Here is a 22,105-nt window from a genome sequence, read left to right as displayed (position 1 = left end):
CCTTGGCCTACCTCTACCAAGCCCCCCACGTCCCCCTCCCTGTGACCATCAGCACCCCGTTGTCTGTGTCTATAGGTCATGCATCTGTGTCCTTTGGCTAATCCTTTCACCTTTCCCCCAGTCCTCTCCGCTGCGCTGAACGTCATCATCCCGCGCACTCGCCCAGCGCCTTTAACGTCATCGTTCCGCGCCCTCCTTCACAGACCGTGGCGCGGTCCTCTGACGTCACCATTCTGTGCCCTTCCTAGCCGCGGCGAGGCGCTTGACGTCATCATCCTGAGCCCTCCTTCCCAGCCCGCGGCGCGGCGCTTTGACGTAGTCACGGCGCGCCCTCCCGCTCCGTGTTCAAGCTCCGCGCGCCAGCCCCACGGCCGGAACCCACGCGCGCTCTGTAGCTTTTCCTCTCCGTCATGTTCCCGGCCGTCTCCTCTCCGCGGACCCCGGGGCCGGGCGCCCGGAGGGGCCCGCTGGGCGGAGTCGGGCCGGGCTCCACGCCGCGGGCGGCCGGCAGGAAGGGTCTGTCGCTGGGGTCGGCGGGCGGCTCCCCCGCGCTCTTCTCTCCGGTCGGCCGGCACAGCTCGCTGGGCTCGCGGTAAGTGATCGCCCTTGCCCTGGCAGGTTACTGGGCATCACTTCCATTGATCGCGGTTTCGCTCTCGCACTTGCCGGGGGTTACGTTTGAATGGAGGTGAAGGGCAGAGTGTGTTGGCATCGGTGGTTTCCGCCCGCCCTCCCAGCCCTGTGACCTGGTGTGAGGTTCTCCCGTCGGTGCAGTGACGGGGATGGTACCTGCCCCGAGTCCGGACTCTGCCCATTGGGATGATGAAGGGGTTTTAGCTACACACATTCGCTTGCAACTAAAGTAACAGGGAAAAGGCTTCCCATAAGCAGGGAGATGAGAAGAGCTTTGTTACCAGATAAAAACTTGGTATGCTGGTCCGCATCGCTGGTCCACACCACGCCCCCTTCCGCAGTTAATCCAGGGCTTTAGGAGGAGGCAGCATGTTTCTGAATAGTTTGACGATCGTTTTTAAAATATATGTTTATTGGTTTCAGAGAGGAAGGGAGAGGGAGAAAAATATCAATAATGAGAGAGAATCATTGATTGCTGCCTCCTGCATGCCCCCTATGGGGGATAGAGCCGAAACCTGGGCATGTGCCCTTGACCGGAATGAACCCGGGACCCTTCAGCCTGAAGGCCCACCGCTCTATCCACTGAGCCAAACCGGCTAGGACAGGGGATGATCCTTTAAAGAAAAAAATCTCTGTTGTCCTACCCTGTTGGTGAACAAAGCTTTGGACCATTCTGTATTTGAGTCTTCTCATTTAATCTCCATATGATAAGAGATAGAATAACGTTTAAACTGGTGACTTTCCATTTTTTTCTCAATGTCAAAATGAAGGTGAAAAGAAAAAAATATAATTTCTTTGGCTGTATTGGCTGTATTGAATAGCAGGCAGCAGCAGATACGTGTGACCCATTTAATTTCTTTTTTTGTGGTGGTGGTTTTATTAATCCTCACCAGTGGATATTTTTTCCATTGCTTATTCAGGAAGAGAGAGAAACATTGAGGTTGCCTCTTACATGCTCCCCAACTGGGGCAGAGGGTGAATCTACAACCCAGGTACCTGCCCTTGACCAGGAATCGAACCCTTGACCCCGCGGTGTGCTGGACAATGCCCCAACTATTGGGAAACACCAGCCAGGGCTCCTACTTAATTTCTTGCTTGATTATGCAGATCTGGTAGAGTCTTGTCATTCTAGCAGTGACAAGAGTTTAGAAGAAAATGTAATCCGAAGTTTATAAAACTTGTTTGACCATAGCAGGGAGCTAAGAGTAGTTTTGTTACCAGAATTTATATTCATATTTTATATCCTGTCTTGTTTTCAAAAATGTTGATTGGCCGAAACCGGTTTGGCTCAGTGGGTAGAGCGTCAGTCTGTGGACTGAAGGGTCCCAGGTTCGATTTCAGTCAAGGGCATGTGCATTGGTTGCGGGCACATCCCCGGTGAGGGATGTGCAAGAGGCAGCTGTTTGATGATTCTTTCTCATCAATGTTTCTAGCTCTCTATCCCTCTCCCTGCCTCTCTGTAAAAAATCAATAAAATATATATTTTGTTTTTAAATGTTGATTGATCGAGACCCTCAACTTTACCCACAATTTGAAAAACTCTGAACTAGTCAAACCTTATGTCAAAGCTAAGGAAGCAGAGTTATAAAGAGTTTAGGTCAGTGGTCGGCAAACGCATTAATCAACAGAGCGAAATAACGGTACAACGATTGAAATTTCTTTTGAGAGCCAAGTTTTTTAAACTGAAACCATATAGGTAGGTACATTGTTATTAACTTAATTAGGGTCCTTCTAAGCCGCCCTTTGTTAAAAACTCAAGGGGCCAAAGAGCCGCATGTGGCTCGCGAGCCGCAGTTTGCCAACCACTGTTTTAGGTGAATGGCACATGCACCCAGAAACTCGAGTATAAAAGTGTAAGGCCAGGGTCTCCTAAACCCCATCCATCTTTAATGAAAAATACACTTAATTACGAATACATGAGCCAGAGTTTTTTTTTCACTGTTCCACTTCCTATTTGTTTATCAAAGCTCTTCCCTTTATTGTGGAAATAGATACGCAAACATTAGGCTGATGGAGAATGTAAGTTATGGTGACAATGAGGTCTCTCTTCTTTAGAGGAACACCCACACGAATGTTCCCACATCACTCCATAACCGAGACCATGAACTACGACGTGAAGACCTTTGGATCGTCTCTCCCGGTCAAAGTCATGGAAGTCCTGACATTGGCTGAAGGTGAGTGTCATCTTCCATTCGCCTCTCATTGCCATTCACACGAAGCCTCGCTCTAGCCAGGAGCTTGAAATGGGTGCCTTCTCTGATAGCCCTCCACCGAAATGCACAGACAGGGACAACCTGTTTGCTTTTTCACTGTGATTGAGAAATATAATAAATTTTAGAAGCAGGATTTCATGCCAGCACAGTCAAATCTTTAGTTGGAAGTACTGCATATGCAAAACTCAAGTCCAATTTCAAAAGTTAATTGAGGCCCGGCTGGTGTAGCTCACTGGTTGAGTATCAACCTATGAACCAAGAGGTCATGGTTCGATTCCCAGTCAGGGCACAGGCCCAGGTTGCAGATTTGATCTCCAGTGTAGGACGTGCAGGAGGCAGCTAAAAGAATTTAATTCTAGATCTTTGTGATTTTTCTGGAATATTGTTTTTCAAGCTGTAGGTGGTGACTGAGATCAGTTTAGTGTTTCATAGCCAGCTTTTTTTTAAAAATGAAATAAGCCGAAACCGGTTTGGCTCAGTGGTAGAGCATTGGTCTGCAGACTGAAAGGTCCCAGGTTCGATTCCGGTCAGGGGCATGCGTACGTTGGTTGCGGGCACATCCCCGGTAGGGGGTGTGCAAGAGGCAGCTGGTCGATGTTTCTCTCTCATTGACGTTTCTAGCTCTCTATCTCCCTCCTCCCTCCCTTCCTCTCTATAAAAAATCAATAAAATATATATTTTTTTAAATGAAATAAAAGAATCTAGAATATCAGAGTGCATCTCATATAATGTTAAGTAAGTTTTGTTTTGTTTTATTTACATTGTTTACAAATGAATCATTATGTAAAATATATTCATACTGTGATTGACAGGTACTCCATTCTAGAAGATGGAATATTTCTCATCAACATGAACTTGCACATCTTGACTATGATAGTCTTACAGAAAGTAGGATATCTGTTTATAACAAAAATTAAGAGAGATTAAACCTAGCTCCAATATATACTTTTTGTCTCCAGGTATATTTCTTTTAAAACTGATTATCAGAGTGAAATGGATCTCTAGTTTTGGACATTGATAACTCCCGAATGATATACAAGAGCATTTTTTTGTTGTAGATTAACCTTTTTCATGAATGGTAATTTTTGTGGTGAAGAATGTGGCAGTGCCCTAACCAATTTGGCTCAGTGGATAAAGCGGACTGAAAGGTCCCAGGTTCGATTCCAGTCAAGGGCATGTACCCAGAAGGGGGTGTGCAGGAAGCAGCTGATTGATGTTTCTAACTCTCTCCCTCTCCCTTCCTCTCTGTAAAAAATCAAAATATATTTAAAAAAAAAAAAAAAAAAAAAAAAGAATATGGCAGTGAAGACTTTGGCGTAAGGAAATGTGAATTGCTGCTCTTTTTCAGACACTAAGATGCACAATGTACCTCATTTTCTCTCCCCTCATATTTTTGTTCAGACGATGACCTGCTGACCGTTCGCATAGATGAAGGTGGATGGGCTTGTCTGGTCTGCAAAGACAAGCTCATTGTCTGGAAGATTGCTCTGTCCCCCATTTCTAAGGTAACGGCTCTTTGGGGAGATGAAAGGAGATAGAAGAGAGGGAACCCGTGGGCCCTTAGTTTTTACCCTAAACTTGTAGAGTTGTGGGGAGGACAGTCTGAATGTATTCAAGCCTGAGTGCGTTTGCACGTGCATAGCGATCCGAAATGCTGAGCACGTATTCCTCTCTGAAGCAGTACACTCCTTTCAGTCCGGGAAGAGATTGGGTTGATCGATATTCAGAGTGCGGTCTAGTTCTTAAGCTTTCCTGATTTTATATCTCTTACGAAATTGTTTTAAAACTACTGAAACCCTGATAGAAAATTTTGAGAAGAAAGAATATTTGTAGAGTGCTGCCTCCAGCAGTTAAATAGAATGTAAAATAGGCAGAGAAAGAAAATGGTGACGTCAGGTGCATATTCAAAAAAGTGGACGTGATGCGAAAGGTCTTTGGTTGGGCTTTTGCTCTACAGCTGTCTGTTTGCAAAGAGCTCCAGCTGCCGCCCAGTGATTGCCAGCGGAGTGCTGACCTGGTGGCTCTCTCTTACTCGGCTCCCGCGGGTGAAGTGCATTCTACTCAGGTAGGTGACTTAAGTGTGTGTTTATTGAAATACTAGAGACCCAGTGCACAAAATTCGTGCACCAGAGTGGGGGGGTCCCCCCCTCAGGCCAGCCTGCACCCTTTCGAATCTGGGACCCCTCAGAGGATGTCTGACTGCCCTGTGGGATCAGGCCTAAACCGGCAATCAGACATCCCTTTCACAATCCGGGACTGCTGGTTCCCAACTGCTCACCTGCCTGCCAGTCTGATCACCCCCTAACTACTCCCCTGCCAGCCTGATCACCCCTAACCACCTCTGCCTTAATTTGACATTGTATTTATTTAATTTTTTTAAGTATCCAAAGGAGTTTTTATTTCTGATTTTTCCTGATCAGATAGTAAATTGCCCCGGTGTTTTAACGTCAGTTTCATCAGACTCCCAGTTCCTGCGTCCTCCCTTTAGCGTGGTTGCTGAGTGTGCTGATCTTGTTTTCAGTCTGTCGCTGTCATGGCGGCCACCAGAGAGGGCTCCGTTCGCTATTGGCCAAGCCTTGCTCATGAAGACGCCTACACGGAGACTTACGTAGACTCGGGAGGTGATAAGACTTACAATTTCCTAACAGCGGTGCAGGTATAGTACGCAGTGGATATTCTTCTCTCTGTACTGGAAAGCTGTCACATGGCTAAGAACTGGGGTTTGAATGACTAAATAATTCAGGGTTTTGAACAGACCATGCAGGCCAGGGAGCGATAAAAGAGAGAGGAGAAGGATGCAAGAGTCTATGATTCAGCCGAAACCGGTTTGGCTCAATGGATAGAGTGTCGGCTTGGGGACTGAAAGGTCCTGGGTTCAATTCCGGTCAAGGGCATGAACCTTGGTTTCGGGCATATCCCCAGTAGGGGGTGTGCAAGAGGCAGCTGATCAATGACTCACTCTCTATCTCTCTCCCTTCCTCTCTGTACAAAATCAATAAAATATACTTAATAAAAAAAAAAAAAGAGTCTATGATTCAAACAGTTAGAGAGAGAAAGGACTTCTCATAGGGCTCTGAAATGCCAACACTGGAGAGTAGCTAGTGGTGTTTATTTCTTTCAGGAACATTTTACACGAGTGACGTAAAAACTCGGACACTATGAAGAATGGTTTGCTACTGTAATACTCTGCAGGTTTACCAAAGTAATAAAATCTGACGCTCGATTTGTTTAACCTGCAATGTGGTGAACCTGTAATTTAAAAACCAGGAAAAAAAAATAGGCAGTTTAAAAAACAAAACAGCAGCAAAAGTTTTCCTATGTAGAATGAATAGTCTTAAGTGAATGGATTCATATGTAAGTTATTTTACCAGCAGTGTTCCTTTGTATGCTCTGAGATTTCTTGTTAAGGGATAGACGGTTTTCCCTTGTATTGAAGCATTCTGTGTTAACTTTCTTTATCTGGGTGTTAGCTGCTTCACTGAATTAATTTCACACTGTTTGTTCCCAGGGAGGAAGCTTTGTTTTGGCCTCCTCGGGAAGCCAGCTGATTCGCCTGACGCCGGAGAACCTGGGAAAGGTTCATCAGCGGGCCCTGCCCCAAGGCCAAGGCGTACTCTCAGGCATCGGGCGGAAGGTCTCTTCTCTTCTGGGGATTTTATCTGCGAGCAGCGATCTCATGGTAAGTTGATAAAATAATTGTTTTTATAAGTTTGTCTTAAAAAAATATATATGTTTATCAATTTCAGAGAAGAAAGAGAGGGAGGGAGAGAGAGAGAAACATCAATGATGAGAGCGGAGTCCGTAAACTTGGCTTTGTTCTCTTCTCCATGCAGCTCTCCAGCGTGCTGTGGGACAGCGAGAGGTCAAGCTTGTACAGCCTGACCAGCGCGAGCATCAGTAAGTGGGAGCTGGATGACTGGTCAGAGAAGCAGGTGCACAGCTGGGACATGAACAGGGCCCTGAAGGAGAACATCACCGATGCCATTTGGGTAAGCAGCAGCGGTCCGCGCCTCGTGTTCACATTTGCGGGGGCATGAGTGTGCTTGCTCCTTCAGTGTTTTATCCGGAAGCATGTATATTAAGGTAATACACAAACACAGTCTTTAGCCACCAGATAAACAAATCAAGTATTCAATCTCTAGAGATATTGTAGCTCACCGATTGGCTTAATAATGTTTAAAAGGCATGATCGCTCAGCAGCTGAGCCGCTGTAGCTGGGGCACGTTAGCCGGTGCTGGGTGCAGAGGTGAGCTTACCTTGTTGATGTCTTCATCTAGGGATCGGAAAGCAACTATGAAGCTATTAAAGAGGGGGTCAACGTTCGGTATTTGGATTTGAAGCAAAACTGGTGAGCGGTTACTTTGTCATAAAGACGCTAGGTGGCTGTCTGGGGAGGAAGGTGGTGCGTGTGATAAAATGATGAGCAGTCTTACGAGGTCTCTAATGCTGATCTTGCCATGTGAGCGACCAGCGTGACTTCTCTGGGGTGAATGGGAGGGGGCTGGCGAGGCCGCATGGAACGTGCGTGTTTAACCTCTTGAGAAGCTGCCAGGCGGTCTGCCCACGTGACGGTCGCTTTCCCTTCCGCCCTGACCAGTGACGGGCTGGTGGTGCTGGCAGCCGCCTGGCACCCCGCAGACAGCCCGTGCCTCGTCTATTACTCGCTGGTGACGGTGGAAGATAACGGCTACCAGATGTCAGATGCGGTCACAGTTGAAGTCACTCAGTACAACCCACCCTTTCAGGTAAGACCTTACCTAAGTTCAATCCCAGAGTGATGCTCACACGCTCAGTTTTCTTCCCCTAACCCTTCCGGGGTCAGGTTCTTTGAGAGCTGCATCTGCAGGGCTCGGGTATATTTGTTTTATTTATTTTGGCGGCCGTATTTGAAAACAGCTACGTTTTAGACGTTGCATTTTACTTGCCATTCTCAGACTTGTTGCTCAGCCTTAGCTGAGGAGAAACGCGGTCAAAGCCGCTGGCAACAGCCGTTGGCTGCTTCTCACCTCCTCTGTGAAGGGAGCCTCGTTTCTCTCTTGTTGAGTAGAAAGAAAAGACTGATGAACTGATCAGTGAAAAATGAGGAACAAACCGGGTAGACATTGGGGTTTGGCTTTGAGTCCTAATATCACAGAAAAATTCCCTTTCACTCCAAGTAGGGTTATATTTGTAGGCATTAGGCACTTAAAGTTCATGTATTCGGTTAAAAGGAGAGAAAGATCTCCAATGTTGAGCTTCTTAACAGCAATTGGACGTATTGTTGAATAACTGATGTTCATGAGGGACACTCTTAACTCTAAGTTCATTTCATTTAGCCTCATATAGTACTGATTCTGCTCACTCCTTTTGCTTATTTTAATATGGCCTGTTAAGCCGAAGACTGTAAGAAAGTCCAACTTGTTCCCTTTATTTCAATAAACCGTAACATGTGGTACCCGAGTGGGAAGGATGAGGTCATACAGACAAGCCTTTGTGTGTCGGTCCTCATGAGATGGGATTTCGGATTTGATTTTCAGTCTGAGGAGTCGGCCATGTGTCGGCTGATGGTCCCGGACTTCTCCAGCCAGACCGCCTACCTGTACAGCGACAGCGCCGTCTTCGTGTGCTCCACCGGCACCGGCAGGCTCTCTCCTCCGCAGGAGAAGATCGTCTTCAACGCGCAAGGTAGTGAGCTCGCTCCTCTTTCTTGTCGTCTCTATTCCTCTCCCACGAGTGTGTCTTCCAGCTCAGACCTCCGGCGCTGCTCAGACCTTCGGTGCCACACCCATGGTAGCTGAAGTCACAGCAGAACTGAAAAACCAGAAGGGGCGTAGAATTCCCAGGCTGTCCCATTTATAGGCAAAATAGCAACACTTTCTCCAGAAAATGCCAAGAAGGGAAGGACTGACATAAGAATTGCTTATCCCTAGTTAGTAGGAGTGACTCATTCCGAGTTATTCTTTTTTAAATATATTTTGATGATTTTTTTTTTACAGAGAGGAAGGGAGAGGGATAGAAAGTTAGAAACATCAGTGAGAGAGAAACATCCATCAGCTGCCTCGTGGCACACCCGCCACTGGGTGTGTGCCCGCAACCAAGGTACATGCCCCTGACCGGAATCGAACCTGGGACCCTTTAATCTGCAGGCTCTATCCACTGAGCCAAACCAGTTAGCACTCTGAGTTGTTCTTTAAGTGTATCCAGACCCCTGGATAAGAAGACCCTCAGGTGTTGGACTCATGGGGAGGGGGCGGGTTAAGCCATCCGGGAGTGAAAGAAAGCCAAGCAGATGGATAAATCAGGATATTTATCTAAAGGGGCTGGGCAGGGGCAGAGGGCAGAATCCAGGTGAGGCAACAGGATGAAACCTCGATTTTCTGGTCCCAGCACGAGACCTGACTGGTGGGTAGGAGGCATTAAGTAAGGGCCTGAGCAGGCTTAGACCTGCCACTCCACCACCCGCCCCCAACTGGCTTACTCGGTGAGCCATGGCAGAAGAGAACAAAAGGACCCCATTAGGTTACAAAAGCTGGTATTTTGAATTTTGCAAAATGAGTCATTTTTACTCTTTTGCTTACTGCCTGCTATTGAGACTAGCGTTGATTGTCCTGAGGCTGAGGGCACAGGCTGCTACTTCAGATAGCAGCAGGTTCTTGACCTTGGACTTGGGACAAAGAACTGGGTTCACACCAAGGACGTGTCTCCGTGCGTCAGCTGATTTTCTGCCGAGGCGGGGGTTTTAGGAAGCATGTGTCCTTGTAATTGATTGTGTGTGTCTTCCAGGGGACAGTATTTTAGGAGCCGGTTCCTGTGGTGGTGTCCCGATCCTGTTTTCTAGAAACAGTGGACTGGTGGCTGTCACTCCCAGGGAAAACGTGTCCATGTTAGCGGAGGACCTGGAGGAATCTCTAGCTTCTTCCGTCGCTGGGCCGAGCAATGAGGTACGTGTTCTATGCCGTTTTTACGTTTTTATCAGGCTGTTTCCACAAATGTTTCTCTCTCTCTTCCTCTCTGATATCAATAAAAATATATTAAAATAACCTGATACCTTAATTTCTTAATTATTGTTATTTTACAGAGTATGGTTTTAGAGACCTCTACAAAGAACGAAACCATAGCCCAGGAGGATAAAACCAGATTGCTGAAAGCTGCTTTTCTGCAGTACTGCAGGTATAACCGGTTTTTAAATGATGGCTTATTTAAGTCTGAGGACACAGTTGCTGACATGCTCCTTATTTGATGACCCAGCGGGTTAGAAGAATGAGCCGTTAAGAAGAAAGTGTTTTTTCTGAACTTGACACTTTTCGCAACTGTTCTTCTGAACTTGGTCATCATGGGAGGGTCCCAGCTATGCTGGGGGGAAGATGATGCAACACCCTCTGCCCTTCATGAAAAGCAGGGCACCTTCGGAAACAGTGACCATGAAGACAGCTTGCAGGCATCTTTTTTTTATAATGTTAGGCAAATAGAAGGTTGTTTTTATCCTTTTTGTTTTTCTTTAAACCCATTTTTATTGATTTCAGAGAGGAAGGGAGAGAGAGAGAAAGAGCGAGAAACATCCATGATGAGAGAGAATCGTGGATCAGCTGCCTCCTGCACACCCCCTATTGGGGATGGAGCCCACAACCTGGGCATGTGCCCTGACTGGGAATTGAACCATGACCTCCTGGTTCATAGGTCGACGCTCAGCCACTGAGCCTCGCAGGCTGGGCTCACCCGACCTTTGGTTGGAGGTGTTTCTAGAAGGTCTGCCCGGGGCACTTTCCTCCCTGGCTCATCTCAGCTCCCTCGGTGGCGTCAGTTCTCTCCTGGCTGCAGGCATTCTTCCCTCGGGCACCTGCTCTCTGTGCCCTGTGCCATCCCGCGCTCCCGGCCTCCCTGCACTCCCCCTTAGCGGGCTACCACCTCTTCTCCCGGGAGGTTTCCCCGGCCCCTCCGATGGTATTGGTTCCCCTGTTCTTTCCCAGCCATTGTGTCTGCGTAACTTCCTGTTTCATCGGCTGATCCCTCATGACAAACCGTGGGCTGCTCTTCAGTGTCCTGTCATTCTGTCTCCAGTGCCCAGCATATTCTAAGCACTCAGCGTGAATTTGTTGAATTCATGAATGCATTTCACTAAACGTTACTAAAAGTAATTAATTTTGGCCTAGGAGATGGGACTTGAAGTTCACATTTACTTTCTCACAGTGGGTATTGAGCATGCTCTGCCTCCTTTCAAGCTTCTGTTTCCCGGTTCTATTTCAGAAAAGACCTGGGTCACGCTCAGATGATGGTCGACGAGCTGTTTTCCTCCGATCTGGACTCGGACAGCGAACTGGACAAGGCTGTGGCCCAGATCAGCGTGGACCTGGTGGACGACTATCCTGCCTCGGACCCGCGCTGGGCAGAGTCTGTCCCCGAAGGTAGGCACATCCAGAGCTAGTGTATGGAATGCTTTGTTCTGAGAAGAACATCCTGGCTCTTTTGTCTAAGTGTCTCTCAAAGAATCTGGTTTAAGTTTATGAGACAGTTTAATATTAACTCAGTATTTTTTAAAAGGTTGTGGCTTTCCTGATAGTAGATTGTGAGAAGGACTTCAGACAGATCCACATGATAGAACAGAAACTGAGGGGACGATGGAGCAAGTCTACTTTGTTCCCCCATCGGCCCCTCCCTATAACCCTCCCCCCCAGGACAAGCCCCCACCACCCCACTGTCCATGTCCATTGTTTTGCTCTCTCTTATGTTTTAAATACGATATGAATTGTAGCACACTCCCACAGTGTTCCCCTGAGTTTCCTAAACTCTTGGACAATGTTACAAATAATCGCATGGAAAAATTGGTCTTTTCCTTTGGTAGGGATGTCTCTTAGCTTTTTATTCTCATCTCAGTGATGACCATAAAGCCGGTACGTTATGTGTTTTAAGTGTCGTTGCCATGTTCCCACAGAAGCTCCCGGGTTCAGCAACAGCTCGCTGATCATCCTGCACCAGCTGGAGGACAAGATGAAGGCGCACTCTCTCCTCGTGGACTTCATTCACCAGGTGAGCTCCCGCCGCCAGGGCAGGCCCAGCACTGCTCTGCCGCCCGGGGTCGGCTCCCCCAGGTGGATTTTACACACACACACACACACACACACACACACACACGCTCCCTGGCTTTAGGGTTCCAGGATTCAGCTCTTGAAGAGGTCTGGATTTTCGGGGAGCTCATGGGTGCCCATAGGAAAGAACGACTTTGTCATTTTGATTACCAGCAGCAATAATTCGAGAAATAAGATATCTAGAGACAATTTGAGAAATAAGATGTCAACAGACAACAGTAGAGAAACTCAAGAGTAACCCTAAGCTTAGAAGTGGAATGTCTATATTTCTTACAGGTGTTAGCAGCCCTGGCTAAGCTGTGCGTGTGTATGTGTGTTTGTGTGTGTGTGTGTGTGTGTGTGGTTTGTGTGGCTTGCGTGTGCATGCATGCGTGGGTGCTGGAAGCAGCCAGAAGGAGAGGCAGCTGGCGGTGCTTTGTGGGGAGCGCTAGGGCAGTGGCTCTGCATCCCACGTGCTTGGGTGGGAGTGTGATGCATTCTGTGTGTTCCTGTAAATGCTTTCCAAGAACCTGTGTGTGTCTCTGCAAGGTCGGCCTGTTTGGGCGCCTGCGCACGTCCCCGGTGCGGGGGGCGCCCATGGCGACGTGGCGGCTGCTCTGTGAGCACGCGGAGAAGCTGTCGGCCGCCATCGTCCTCAAGAACCACCACTCGCGGCTGCCGGAGCTGGTGAACACGGCCATCATGATCGCTCTGCACAAGCGGGACTGCGCCATCCCGGCCAGCCTGACCCCCGCAGACATCTTCTTCAGGGAGGTGAGACGGGCTTCTTCCCTGCGTGGCTCCCCCGGGCCGGGCCGCTTACACAGGGGCAGGCCCGAGCAGGGGAAAGGTGGAGGGCAAAGGACACGTTGGAATTTAAGTTGGACTTCCTGCTTTCTGGGCAAATCATTCAAAAAGTACCACTGACTTAGGTGTTCGCAGAACTAAGAAGCCCTCCCTGTCCTTGCTGAATGTTTAATCCACTTTTAAAGTATATTTTTATTGATTTCAGAGAGGAAGGGAGAGAGAGAGAGGGAGAGAGAGAGAAACATCAGCGATGACAGAGAATCATTGATCGGCTGCTTCCTGCACACCCCCCACTGGTTATTCCAGTTTTAACAATAAAAAAACAAAGTCTGTACATGCTTCATACAAATGCAGCCATGGTGGGCCTAATACAGAGGGCATGTCAGTGACAATGTCACATTTCCCCCCAAATATTTTGAATCTCACAGATGCAGAACCTATAGCTCTGGGGGGCTGCCTGTACTTGGTATCTAAGTTTAAAAATCTGCCTGCTGACAGCCCAGAATTCGCTTACCCGTGAGACTGAATTATGTGGGCACTCTCATTCTGCAAAGCTGGGAGATTTGAGCTTTGTGGCTGACATCTCTCTCCTCGCTCAGGTGTCGCAGGTAGACACCATCTGTGAGTGTCTGCTGGAGCATGAGGAGCAGGTCTTAAAGGAGACGTCTTTGGAATCGGTCGAATGGGCTGAGGTGGTGATCAGCGTGAACAACATTCTCAAGGTACCAAAATAGGGTGACGTTTTCAGCAACTCAAAGCCCGGATGTGGATAGAAGAGATAGTGGTTTCTCTGTTCTTCATCCATCAGTCAACGGCTGTTTTGAATATTTGCATGTACATGTTAAATTTCTGGGATCCCAGGTTCTATTTAGTGGAATAAACCTCTCTTTGGAGAAGGATGTATATAACATTGCAAGTATTTTAATATTCATGTAACGAAATAAGTATTTTTTAATCACTCAAAAGCTCACTACTTATTGATTAAAACTTCCATTTAATTTTAGCCAATGTACTTTATAATAATGTGTTTTTTTTACTTTGGTTACTGTAGTTTTCAAAACTCGGAGTTAGATTATGGAGTTAGACTTCAAATGCAAAAAGAACAAGTTATCCTCCAGGTCTATTGGAGGATTTTTTCACGTAGATAGATTTTGATGTTTCCAATTCCCTTGAGATATACCGGACCTCACCGCTTTCTGCATCTGCTAACGCGCTTCATTTTCCTCCAGGACATGCTGCAAGCTGCTAGCCACTATCGGCAAAACAGAAACTCCTTGTACAGGAGGGAAGAGCCCCTGGAAAAAGAGCCGGAATATATTCCGTGGACAGGTGAGCTGGTGAGCACCGAGCCAAGTACACTGGTCTGCTAGCAGCTCCTCAAAATACATTTTAATGAAAAATATATATATACACAAATACATATACATACGTATATACATATACATACATATAATATGTATGTATGTATGTATATATATTCTAATGAGCCATCACCTATGGAAGCTGTATAGTTCCTCTCAGGCAGGTTTGTAAGTGAAATGCAGAGTAGCCTCTACTAGGTTTTAATGTGTGTAGTTATTCATAGAAGTGGGCCCTGGCCTGGAGGTACTGACCTATTTTATGTTGACTTAATAGAAGACAGTAAGTGGAGTAGAATGGAAGGAATTTGGAAGGGAGGGAGGGAGGGAGGGCCACGTTGACCAGGCTCTGCTGAGGAGGCTCTGTAGAGAAGATGGGGTTTGAGCCGGCAGAGAGGGGTGCTGAGCTCCTGTTTGGTATTTGCCCAGCGGTGTGAAGTGCTAGGATTGTCAGGCCGGTGGTCTTTCCCAGAGGCGTTATGAACCCTCACTTACCATCTTCTTTCGTGTGATTTCACAGCAACAAGTGGCCCCGCTGGTGTGCGAACAGCAATAATGCGCCAGCACGGGATCGTCCTGAAAATGGTTTACCCGCAGGCAGACAGCAACCTCCGGAACATTCTCACGGAGCAGCTGGTCGCACTGATCGACTGCTTCCTGGATGGCTATACCTGTCAGCTGAAGTCTCTGGACAGATCCAGGGATCAGGAAAGATTTAACAACCTGGAGACCGAATACGTGCAGAAGAGGTCGGAGCTCTTGTCTCCGCTGCGTAAGTGCCTGTCGTGAGCTCGGCTGGGGGCCTTGGAATTGGCAGAGCAGGCGACGGTGTCCGATCACGTGCGGTGTAGTCAGTGACACAGCGTCCGCCCGACTGTGGGAAAGGGGCAGCTTGTGTGTTCCTTTACGCAGCCGTGTTTCCATGAAGATGGGGAGGGGCCGCTATGACCCTCACACATGAAGGAAGGGAATAGCATTCATTGATGAAGCCAGGGGCTGAATTTGCATCTTTACTGATTTTATGTTACTTATTTATTTTTTTAAATATATTTTTACTGATTTCAGAGAGGAAGAGAGAGAGAGAAACAGCACTGACCAGAGAGAATCATTGATCAGCTGCCTCCTACACGTCCCCTACTGGGGATGGAGCCCACAATCTGGGCATGTGCCCTTGACCAGAATTGAACTGTGACCTTCTGGTTCTTAGGTCTACGCTCAACCACTGAGCCACCCTGGCTGGGCTCTTCCGTGATTTTATGTGGATTCTGAATCCAAATGTCAGTAACGGGAAAGGTTTCTATCCCATTAATTATTTTTAGGATGTAAAATGGATAAGGGTAAAATTGCAGGTAGTATTTTTTTTTCTTACATCTTAAGTTTTCACTAACAAGATTTGTTTCCATCTGGTCTCATTTCCAGTCACTCTGGGCCAGTATTCCTGGGCTGCTTCGTTAGCAGAGAAATACTGTGACTTTGATATCTTGGTGCAAATGTGTGAGCAGACGGACAACCAGACCAGGCTCCAGCGCTACATGACCCAGTTTGCCGACCAGGTAACACGCTGGGACTGGGCCGCACCTGCTGTGTCAGGTTCTTGCCATTTCCTGTCTCACCTGGGGCTTTTGGAAGATGACACGATCTTTTTGTGTTTAACTTAGATCCCAATTTATGTATCACGTTTCCGTCGAGCGCTTAAAATGTGGCCCGTGTGTGCCAAAACCGGTTTGGCTCAGTGGATAGAGCGTCGGCCTGCGGACTCAAGGGTCCCAGGTTCGATTCCGGTCAAGGGCATGTACCTTGGTTGCGGGCACATCCCCAGTAGGGGGTATGCAAGAGGCAGCTGATCGATGATTCTCTCTCATCGATGTTTCTAACTCTCTATTCCTCTCTCTTCCTCTGTAAAAAATCAATAAAATAATGTATTTTTTTAAAAATTATTAAAATGTGGCCCATGTGGTTTTAAGTTTTAATGTGTTTAAACAGCTACATGTGACCAGGGCTGCCCTCTTGGACAGTGTACATCTAGATTCTGTCTCATTTTGAGCAAGAAGATTTTTTTTCCGAGTCTGAATGTCCTCATTTGTCCAGTGTGGTGATTCAGTTAGGTTCTTTTTGAGGATCTATTACACAGGAAATGAATGTTTAAAATAAGATTTCTCTTCTGGGGTCTCAGACCTTGGGGAGAAATTTAATATTTTATTATCAAACAGATGTTTTAAAACTGTGTTACTAAACAGGACTGGATCCCTGGCTTGCTATTTATAGAATTTTTCAGACTTCCTCTTCCGGTGGTATCTGGAGAAAGGAAAAAGGGGCAAGTTACTGTCTCAGCCCATTGCTCAACACGGACAGTTGGCGGATTTCTTGCAAGCTCATGAGCATCTCAGCTGGTTACACGAAATTAATAGCCAAGAATTAGAAAAGGTAAGACGGATTCAGTTATATGGAGCAGATTTCGGTAACTTTAGTTAATTTTATTGTAATTTTTGGAATTCAAATCCTACTTATAAATCATTTAAAATGTGTATCTCTTTTTCTCTCACATAATTTGAATGCTTTTGATCTATGATAGTGTTGCCATTAATTCTTAATCTCAATTAAAAATACAGTCCATTGTGATTTGACTATTACAGTAAAATTTTGATTAACGTGTATAATAAAAATGTTTAAATTGTAAGTCAAAACGGTACACAAATTAATTTTTTAAATTCCTGACAAAGACGTTGGAGTGACTATATAATTGTTATAGAGCAAATGCATGTTATGTGTTTCTCTTCCCAATAGTGTGGATGGTTGATACTATTGGAAAATTCCTTTTTCATATATATGGTACTCATCAGTTTTCAGGTTTGCTAATATTGACTTGATTTTTCATTGATGTAGCTTGGGGGGGGGCAGTTAGAGTTGTACTTAATGTTTATTTCAATTTAAATCTTTAAATCAGTAACCAGGGTCTGACCACGGTTCTCACATGTTATTGTTTGTAGGCTCATGCAACCCTTCTGGGTCTGGCAAACATGGAAACGCGTTACTTTGCGAAGAAAAAAACTCTTCTCGGCTTGAGTAAATTGGCTGCGTTAGCTTCAGATTTTTCAGAAGATATACTGCAAGAAAAAATTGAAGGTAAAAAGAATTTTAAAAGAAGACATACAGATCCCTCATCTACTCACTTAATGGGCCCCATGAGAGCTAGGACCGTGTTTCCTTTAAGAACATGTTTGTTCAGTGTCCTTAGATCAAACCATGACTATGTTCTGACATCATCAGGATGAGCAGAATTGAATCGCTCTAAGATGGCTGAACAGGGAAGAGACGATCTTTAGAGAGAGCCCTTTTTCTTCTGAAATCAGACCTGCTTTAGGGGAGCAGAGTGAGAGCTGACCCCCCCCCTCACCGTCTCGTTTGCATTCTAGACATGGCCGAGCAGGAGCGCTTCCTGCTGCACCAGGAGACGCTGCCCGAGCCGCTGCTGGCGGAGAAGCAGCTGAGCCTCAGCGCCATGCCAGTGCTGACCGCGCCGCAGCTCATCAACGTACGTGCTCCTCCGGCCCCCACGCCTCTTCTCAGCTCCAAACCTCAGTTTCTCGTGCAGCGCGGTTTCTAAGATCAGCCATCTCCACTTCCTGTTTCCCGGGGACTGCCCCTGGAATGGTTGGTAGGAGCTGCCTGGGAGCAGGAGGCCAGGGAGCAGAGCCATGGGCCAGCCTCGCCTCCCTGTGCCCCACCACCACCACCACCACCACCACCCCCAGTTCCTGGAGATGCTGATGACCAGCCCACTTCCTGTGTGACCTTTTCCATTCCAGCAAGTCGGTGCCAGGAGATACATTTCAGCTCTTCTCTAAGAAGAGTAGTGAAGGGCCCGGATGTAATAGCCCGGAGCTGCCATCCCCTAGCTTTGCTCTGCCGCATGACCCCTTCCTGAGCATCCGCTAGATCCGGCCGCAGCCAGGAGAAGGCAGTTCTGGTGCTATGTGTACTGGTGGCTGCAACTTCAGGACAGCATTTCCAATGCAAGAATGATGTCCTAGGATTGCCTTGAACTTGCCCTGATTATGTTTAAAAAGGAAGAAGTGAAAAAACAAACATGATAGCAATGCTCAGCAGCATAGTTCTTATAATCGCGCTCACACAACCTCTGTGTTGGTAACGTGTTCCTGTATATTGAGGTTACTCAAATTAATTACCGATGGAGCAAATGGGTATTTTAAGAGAGAGATGGGGTATAAGTTACAAATGTGGCACTGTTCTTTGTTATAAAAACAAAGTCTTGCAGGTAAGTTATAACCTATAACTTACCTGCAAGACAATGACTTAAAAAAATGTCTGTAGTCTCGCTTATGTCTTTACTTAACCCAGTCCTCCGTCTACCTTGCTGTAGCTCTACGTCTGCGAGGAGAACAGAAGAGCCAATGAGTACGATTTCAAGAAGGCTCTGGACCTGCTGGAGTATATCGATGAGGTGGGTAAGATCACGCGAGCGATCACAGACAGTATGAGGTTCATACAGAGTTTTCTGTGGAACTGACTACATTAAAAACACACCACCTCTTCAGCCAGTCATGAGAACGTGGGGAAGCCTGGCTCAGCTCCCCTCGCTCGGGGGTGTGAAAAGAGAGAGGTTTCATTTCCCGATGACTCTCACTCGTTCCCAGGCGTCTTCTCTCTGTGCACAGGTTCAGAGTCCGAAGGTATTTTTTTCTCTTTCATCTGTTAAGTCGTGATTAGTTCTTCGATTTACGTTGCTTTATTTATTCTTGATGGTATTCACCCTGTTCTCAGCCTCTGAGACAAAAAAGGTTGCAGTGAACATTCTGTGGGCTAGGTCGTTGGCCTTGCACTTGAGAATAGCTTGGGAGACTTGGGAAACATAGCAGATCTTGAGGCTATCCTGCTAAGCGAAATAAGTCAGGAGAAGACAGAGCCATGGAATTTCACTCAAACGTGGGGCATAAAACTGAAAGCAACAAATGCAAACACAAAACAAACATTGTCCTAAACACAGCAGTTTGGTGGTTACCACGGGGAAAAGGGGTCCAATACATGACAGGAAATGTGACTTTGAGCGGTGGGCACACGATGCGGGGCACAGACCACGTAGCTTAGAAATGTGCGCCTGAGACCAACTATCCTATTAACCAAAGTCACCTCCACACGTCTAACTTACAGAGGAAAAATAAACTTTTGAAAAAGAATAACAATGCTTGGGTTTGTACATTACCGTGTTCAAACTCTTAACCTTCTTGTGGGCTCGATCCTCATTTTGGGGTGTGCAGGAGGCAACCGATCAATGATTCTCATCACTGATGTTTCTATCTCTCTCTTCCTTTCCCTTCCTCCCTGAAATCAACAAAAATATATTTAAAAATACATATATATATATATATATATATATATATATATATATATATATATACCCTCTCACTGTTTCTGATAAGATCAGATTATCCTAGAATAATCAGAAAAACCAAGTCAAACAAATTATTGGTTTCCTGTGCAATGTTAATGTTTTAAAGGAAGGGAAATTTTTTTAAATTATGAATTAAAGTGAAGCAGTAATTACGCAGAATTTTCAAATCAGGACTTAATGAGGATTTTTTGTTTTGTTGTGAAGGAGGAAGATATAAATATAGACCATCTGAAACTGGAAATCCTTTGCAAAGCTCTTCAGAGAGATAAGTAAGTTCTCACGGCATGAATCTAAGATAATGCTTTTGGAAAAGTACTCTGTTGGGAGGGATATTATATCATCCATCAAATAATGTTGTGGCCTAATTGTATTATGTACTAATATATTTTTTGTTTATCACATTGGGTAAATCCATTGATTGTTGATTCCCAAGCAGCGTCTCTGTGTGTTGGAATTTCTAGTGGAGAATCTCAACTAGAAAAAGCAAGCTTACCTAGCAGCACTGGTTACCTTTTCACTTTTATGAGAACTGAAGGTGCCATATGAGCGGTAACTGTGGCCTGCACTCTCAGAAGTGCTGCTCAGGGTCCCTCCCAGGTTTATTCCTTCTGCACAGAAACCCCCGGAACGATGCCTCACTACTTGGTTTTCACACCAAATACCGTACATAATGGTTGTATTTGTGAAGGGCTATCTAAGTGTGGCACCTTATACCTCATGTAAAGAGTCTCAGTATTGTCAGCACTTAAAGCTCCCTGGTTTCAATCATTTGAAAGAGTCTCACAAAACTCACGGTTTGCTCTGCCTGCGCCCCACAATCCAAACCAACCACAGTAAGATGTTATTTATGTCACAGACGCCGTGACTTCATTTCCCCTTTGTACTGATTCTGTTTTCCAGCTGGTCCAGCTCAGACGGTAAAGATGATCCAATTGAAGTATCGAAAGACAGCATATTTGTGAAAATCTTACAGAAACTTCTAAAAGATGGTGAGTGGTTTGTTAGTATCGGACATGAAGCGTTGCTCCTTCATTTTAGAAACTTTACATCCATCAGCTGCCTCCTGCATGCCCCCTGCTGGGGATGTGCCCGCAACCAACATACTTGTACATGCCCTAGACGGGAATCGAACCTGGGACCCTTCAGTCTGCAGGCCGACGCTCTATCCACTGAGCCACACCAGTTAGGGCATGATTTTAGATTTAAACATGAACACATTTGGAGATACGGTAGCTAGCTTTCATGGAAGAATTCCTTCCATGTTATCTCCAAGTCGGAGAAGATATAATCGTGTGAAGTACTTGTGTCCAGGTGGAGATTACTTTAAGGAAACCCACCCAGCATGCACCTTGGCGGGATGGCGGAAGCCGTGGAGAAAGGGAAGAGGTCAGGTCCCCTGGAAGACCTAGCTAGACGGCTCTCTGACCACCAGGGGGGTGCCCTCCGGTGAGACCTGCCGGTGTGGGACAGATGGAGCAGCTGAAGGCAGGGCCTGTCCCAGCAGCCCCCGCCACACAACTTAAACAGAAGCACAGGTGTTCGATTCCCCGGGGGCGTTTCCTGACCATAAAAACCGCCTCTGGCCGAAACCGGTGTGGCTCAGTGGTAGAGCGTCGGTCTGTGGACTGAGGGGTCCCAGGTTCGATTCCGGTCAGGGGCATGTACATTGGTTGCGGGCACATCCCCGGTGGGGGGTGTGCAGGAGGCAGCTGGTCCATGTTTCTCTCTCATCGACGTTTCTAGCTCTCTATCCCTCTCCCTTCCTCTCTGTGAAAAATCAATAAAATATATATATATATATATATATATATATATATATTTTTTTTTTTTTTTTTTAATTTTTTTTTTTTAAAACGCCTCTGTTTTGTCGCAGGCATTCAGCTCAGCCAGTACCTGCCGGACGTGAATGACCTGCTTCAGGCCGAGCAGCTCGGGGCCCTGAAGGCCAGTCCCTACTTCGCGTTCATTTTGAAAGCAAATTACGAATACTACGTCCATGGACAGGGCTGACTCGGGGACACGTGCCTCCTCGCCGAGAATCGGCATCGGCTCTAGGAGAACGCTGGGCCTTACCCGTCGCGCCTCCCCTGCCGTGTCAGACCCGCCGTGGTGCGTCTTAGACTTCACTGGGAGGCGCCTACGGACCAGCTGTGACGACCGTCTTGGATTTTAGTGACATTGTTTCCTCTCCACCTTTTCTCCATCAGAAATGTATTGGGTGCCCGCTGCCCATGCTGCCTCCTCCTCCGCCCAGGGCGCTGAGCTCTTGTCCGGGTCCCACTGCCGGTGCTCCCATCCCGTGGCCCCGGAGCGGGCGGGCGGGTGGGCTGGCTGTCCGTCCCTGAAGTCGCTGTGACTCGGGCGCTGCGCACGGAGGAGACTCGGGTGGGGGTCTGTCCTGCTGGGCTGTTAATAAGCGGGGTCACTGGTTGCTGGCCTGTCAATAAAGTGTTAGACGAAATGACGACGCAGGGTGGGCCTCATCAGTGTGAGTGTGGTGTCTGGTGACTCGTTGGGGAAGCTTTAAATTGCACACGCGGGAGTGTCCATGCGAGTGTCTTAGGGCATAAAACACATGTGTGGCTCGGGGTTTCCCAGAAGTGGACCTCGAGGGCTGGCCAGGGCTTTGGTCACCTCCCGACC

At 46.9% G+C, this 22,105-nt stretch overlaps 1 protein-coding gene across 1 annotated transcript; it reads left to right on the top strand.

Moving 5' to 3' along the window:
* Nucleotides 1–302: 302 nt before the first annotated feature.
* NUP133 (nucleoporin 133) lies at nucleotides 303–21,926 on the top strand. Its single transcript, XM_084868680.1, has 26 exons — nucleotides 303–592; nucleotides 2,689–2,807; nucleotides 4,248–4,351; nucleotides 4,804–4,911; nucleotides 5,368–5,502; nucleotides 6,355–6,525; nucleotides 6,680–6,835; nucleotides 7,124–7,194; nucleotides 7,444–7,591; nucleotides 8,363–8,510; nucleotides 9,609–9,766; nucleotides 9,904–9,995; nucleotides 11,070–11,227; nucleotides 11,755–11,849; nucleotides 12,437–12,661; nucleotides 13,294–13,416; nucleotides 13,924–14,023; nucleotides 14,573–14,824; nucleotides 15,472–15,605; nucleotides 16,318–16,476; nucleotides 17,040–17,175; nucleotides 17,466–17,584; nucleotides 18,434–18,514; nucleotides 19,667–19,731; nucleotides 20,363–20,451; nucleotides 21,336–21,926. The coding sequence occupies exons 1-26, from the start codon at nucleotides 411–413 to the stop codon at nucleotides 21,470–21,472; spliced, it is 3,465 nt and encodes a 1,154-aa protein (XP_084724806.1). The 5' UTR covers nucleotides 303–410; the 3' UTR covers nucleotides 21,473–21,926.
* The last annotated feature ends 179 nt before the right edge of the window (nucleotides 21,927–22,105 follow it).

The sequence above is a fragment of the Pipistrellus hanaki genome (assembly GCF_964339955.1).
Source record: "Pipistrellus hanaki genome assembly, chromosome: 20".
Lineage (NCBI taxonomy): Eukaryota > Metazoa > Chordata > Mammalia > Chiroptera > Vespertilionidae > Pipistrellus > Pipistrellus hanaki.
This window is presented reverse-complemented; position numbering and strand designations above follow the sequence as displayed.

Bases quoted from the DNA above. Each gene is read 5' to 3' on its own strand.
- NUP133 (XM_084868680.1), top strand. From the start codon at position 411: ATGTTCCCGGCCGTCTCCTCTCCGCGGACCCCGGGGCCGGGCGCCCGG. The intron at 15,606-16,317 runs GTAACACGCTGG...TGCTATTTATAG, and splicing joins TGACCCAGTTTGCCGACCAG to AATTTTTCAGACTTCCTCTT. The intron at 18,515-19,666 runs GTGGGTAAGATC...TTTGTTGTGAAG, and splicing joins TGCTGGAGTATATCGATGAG to GAGGAAGATATAAATATAGA.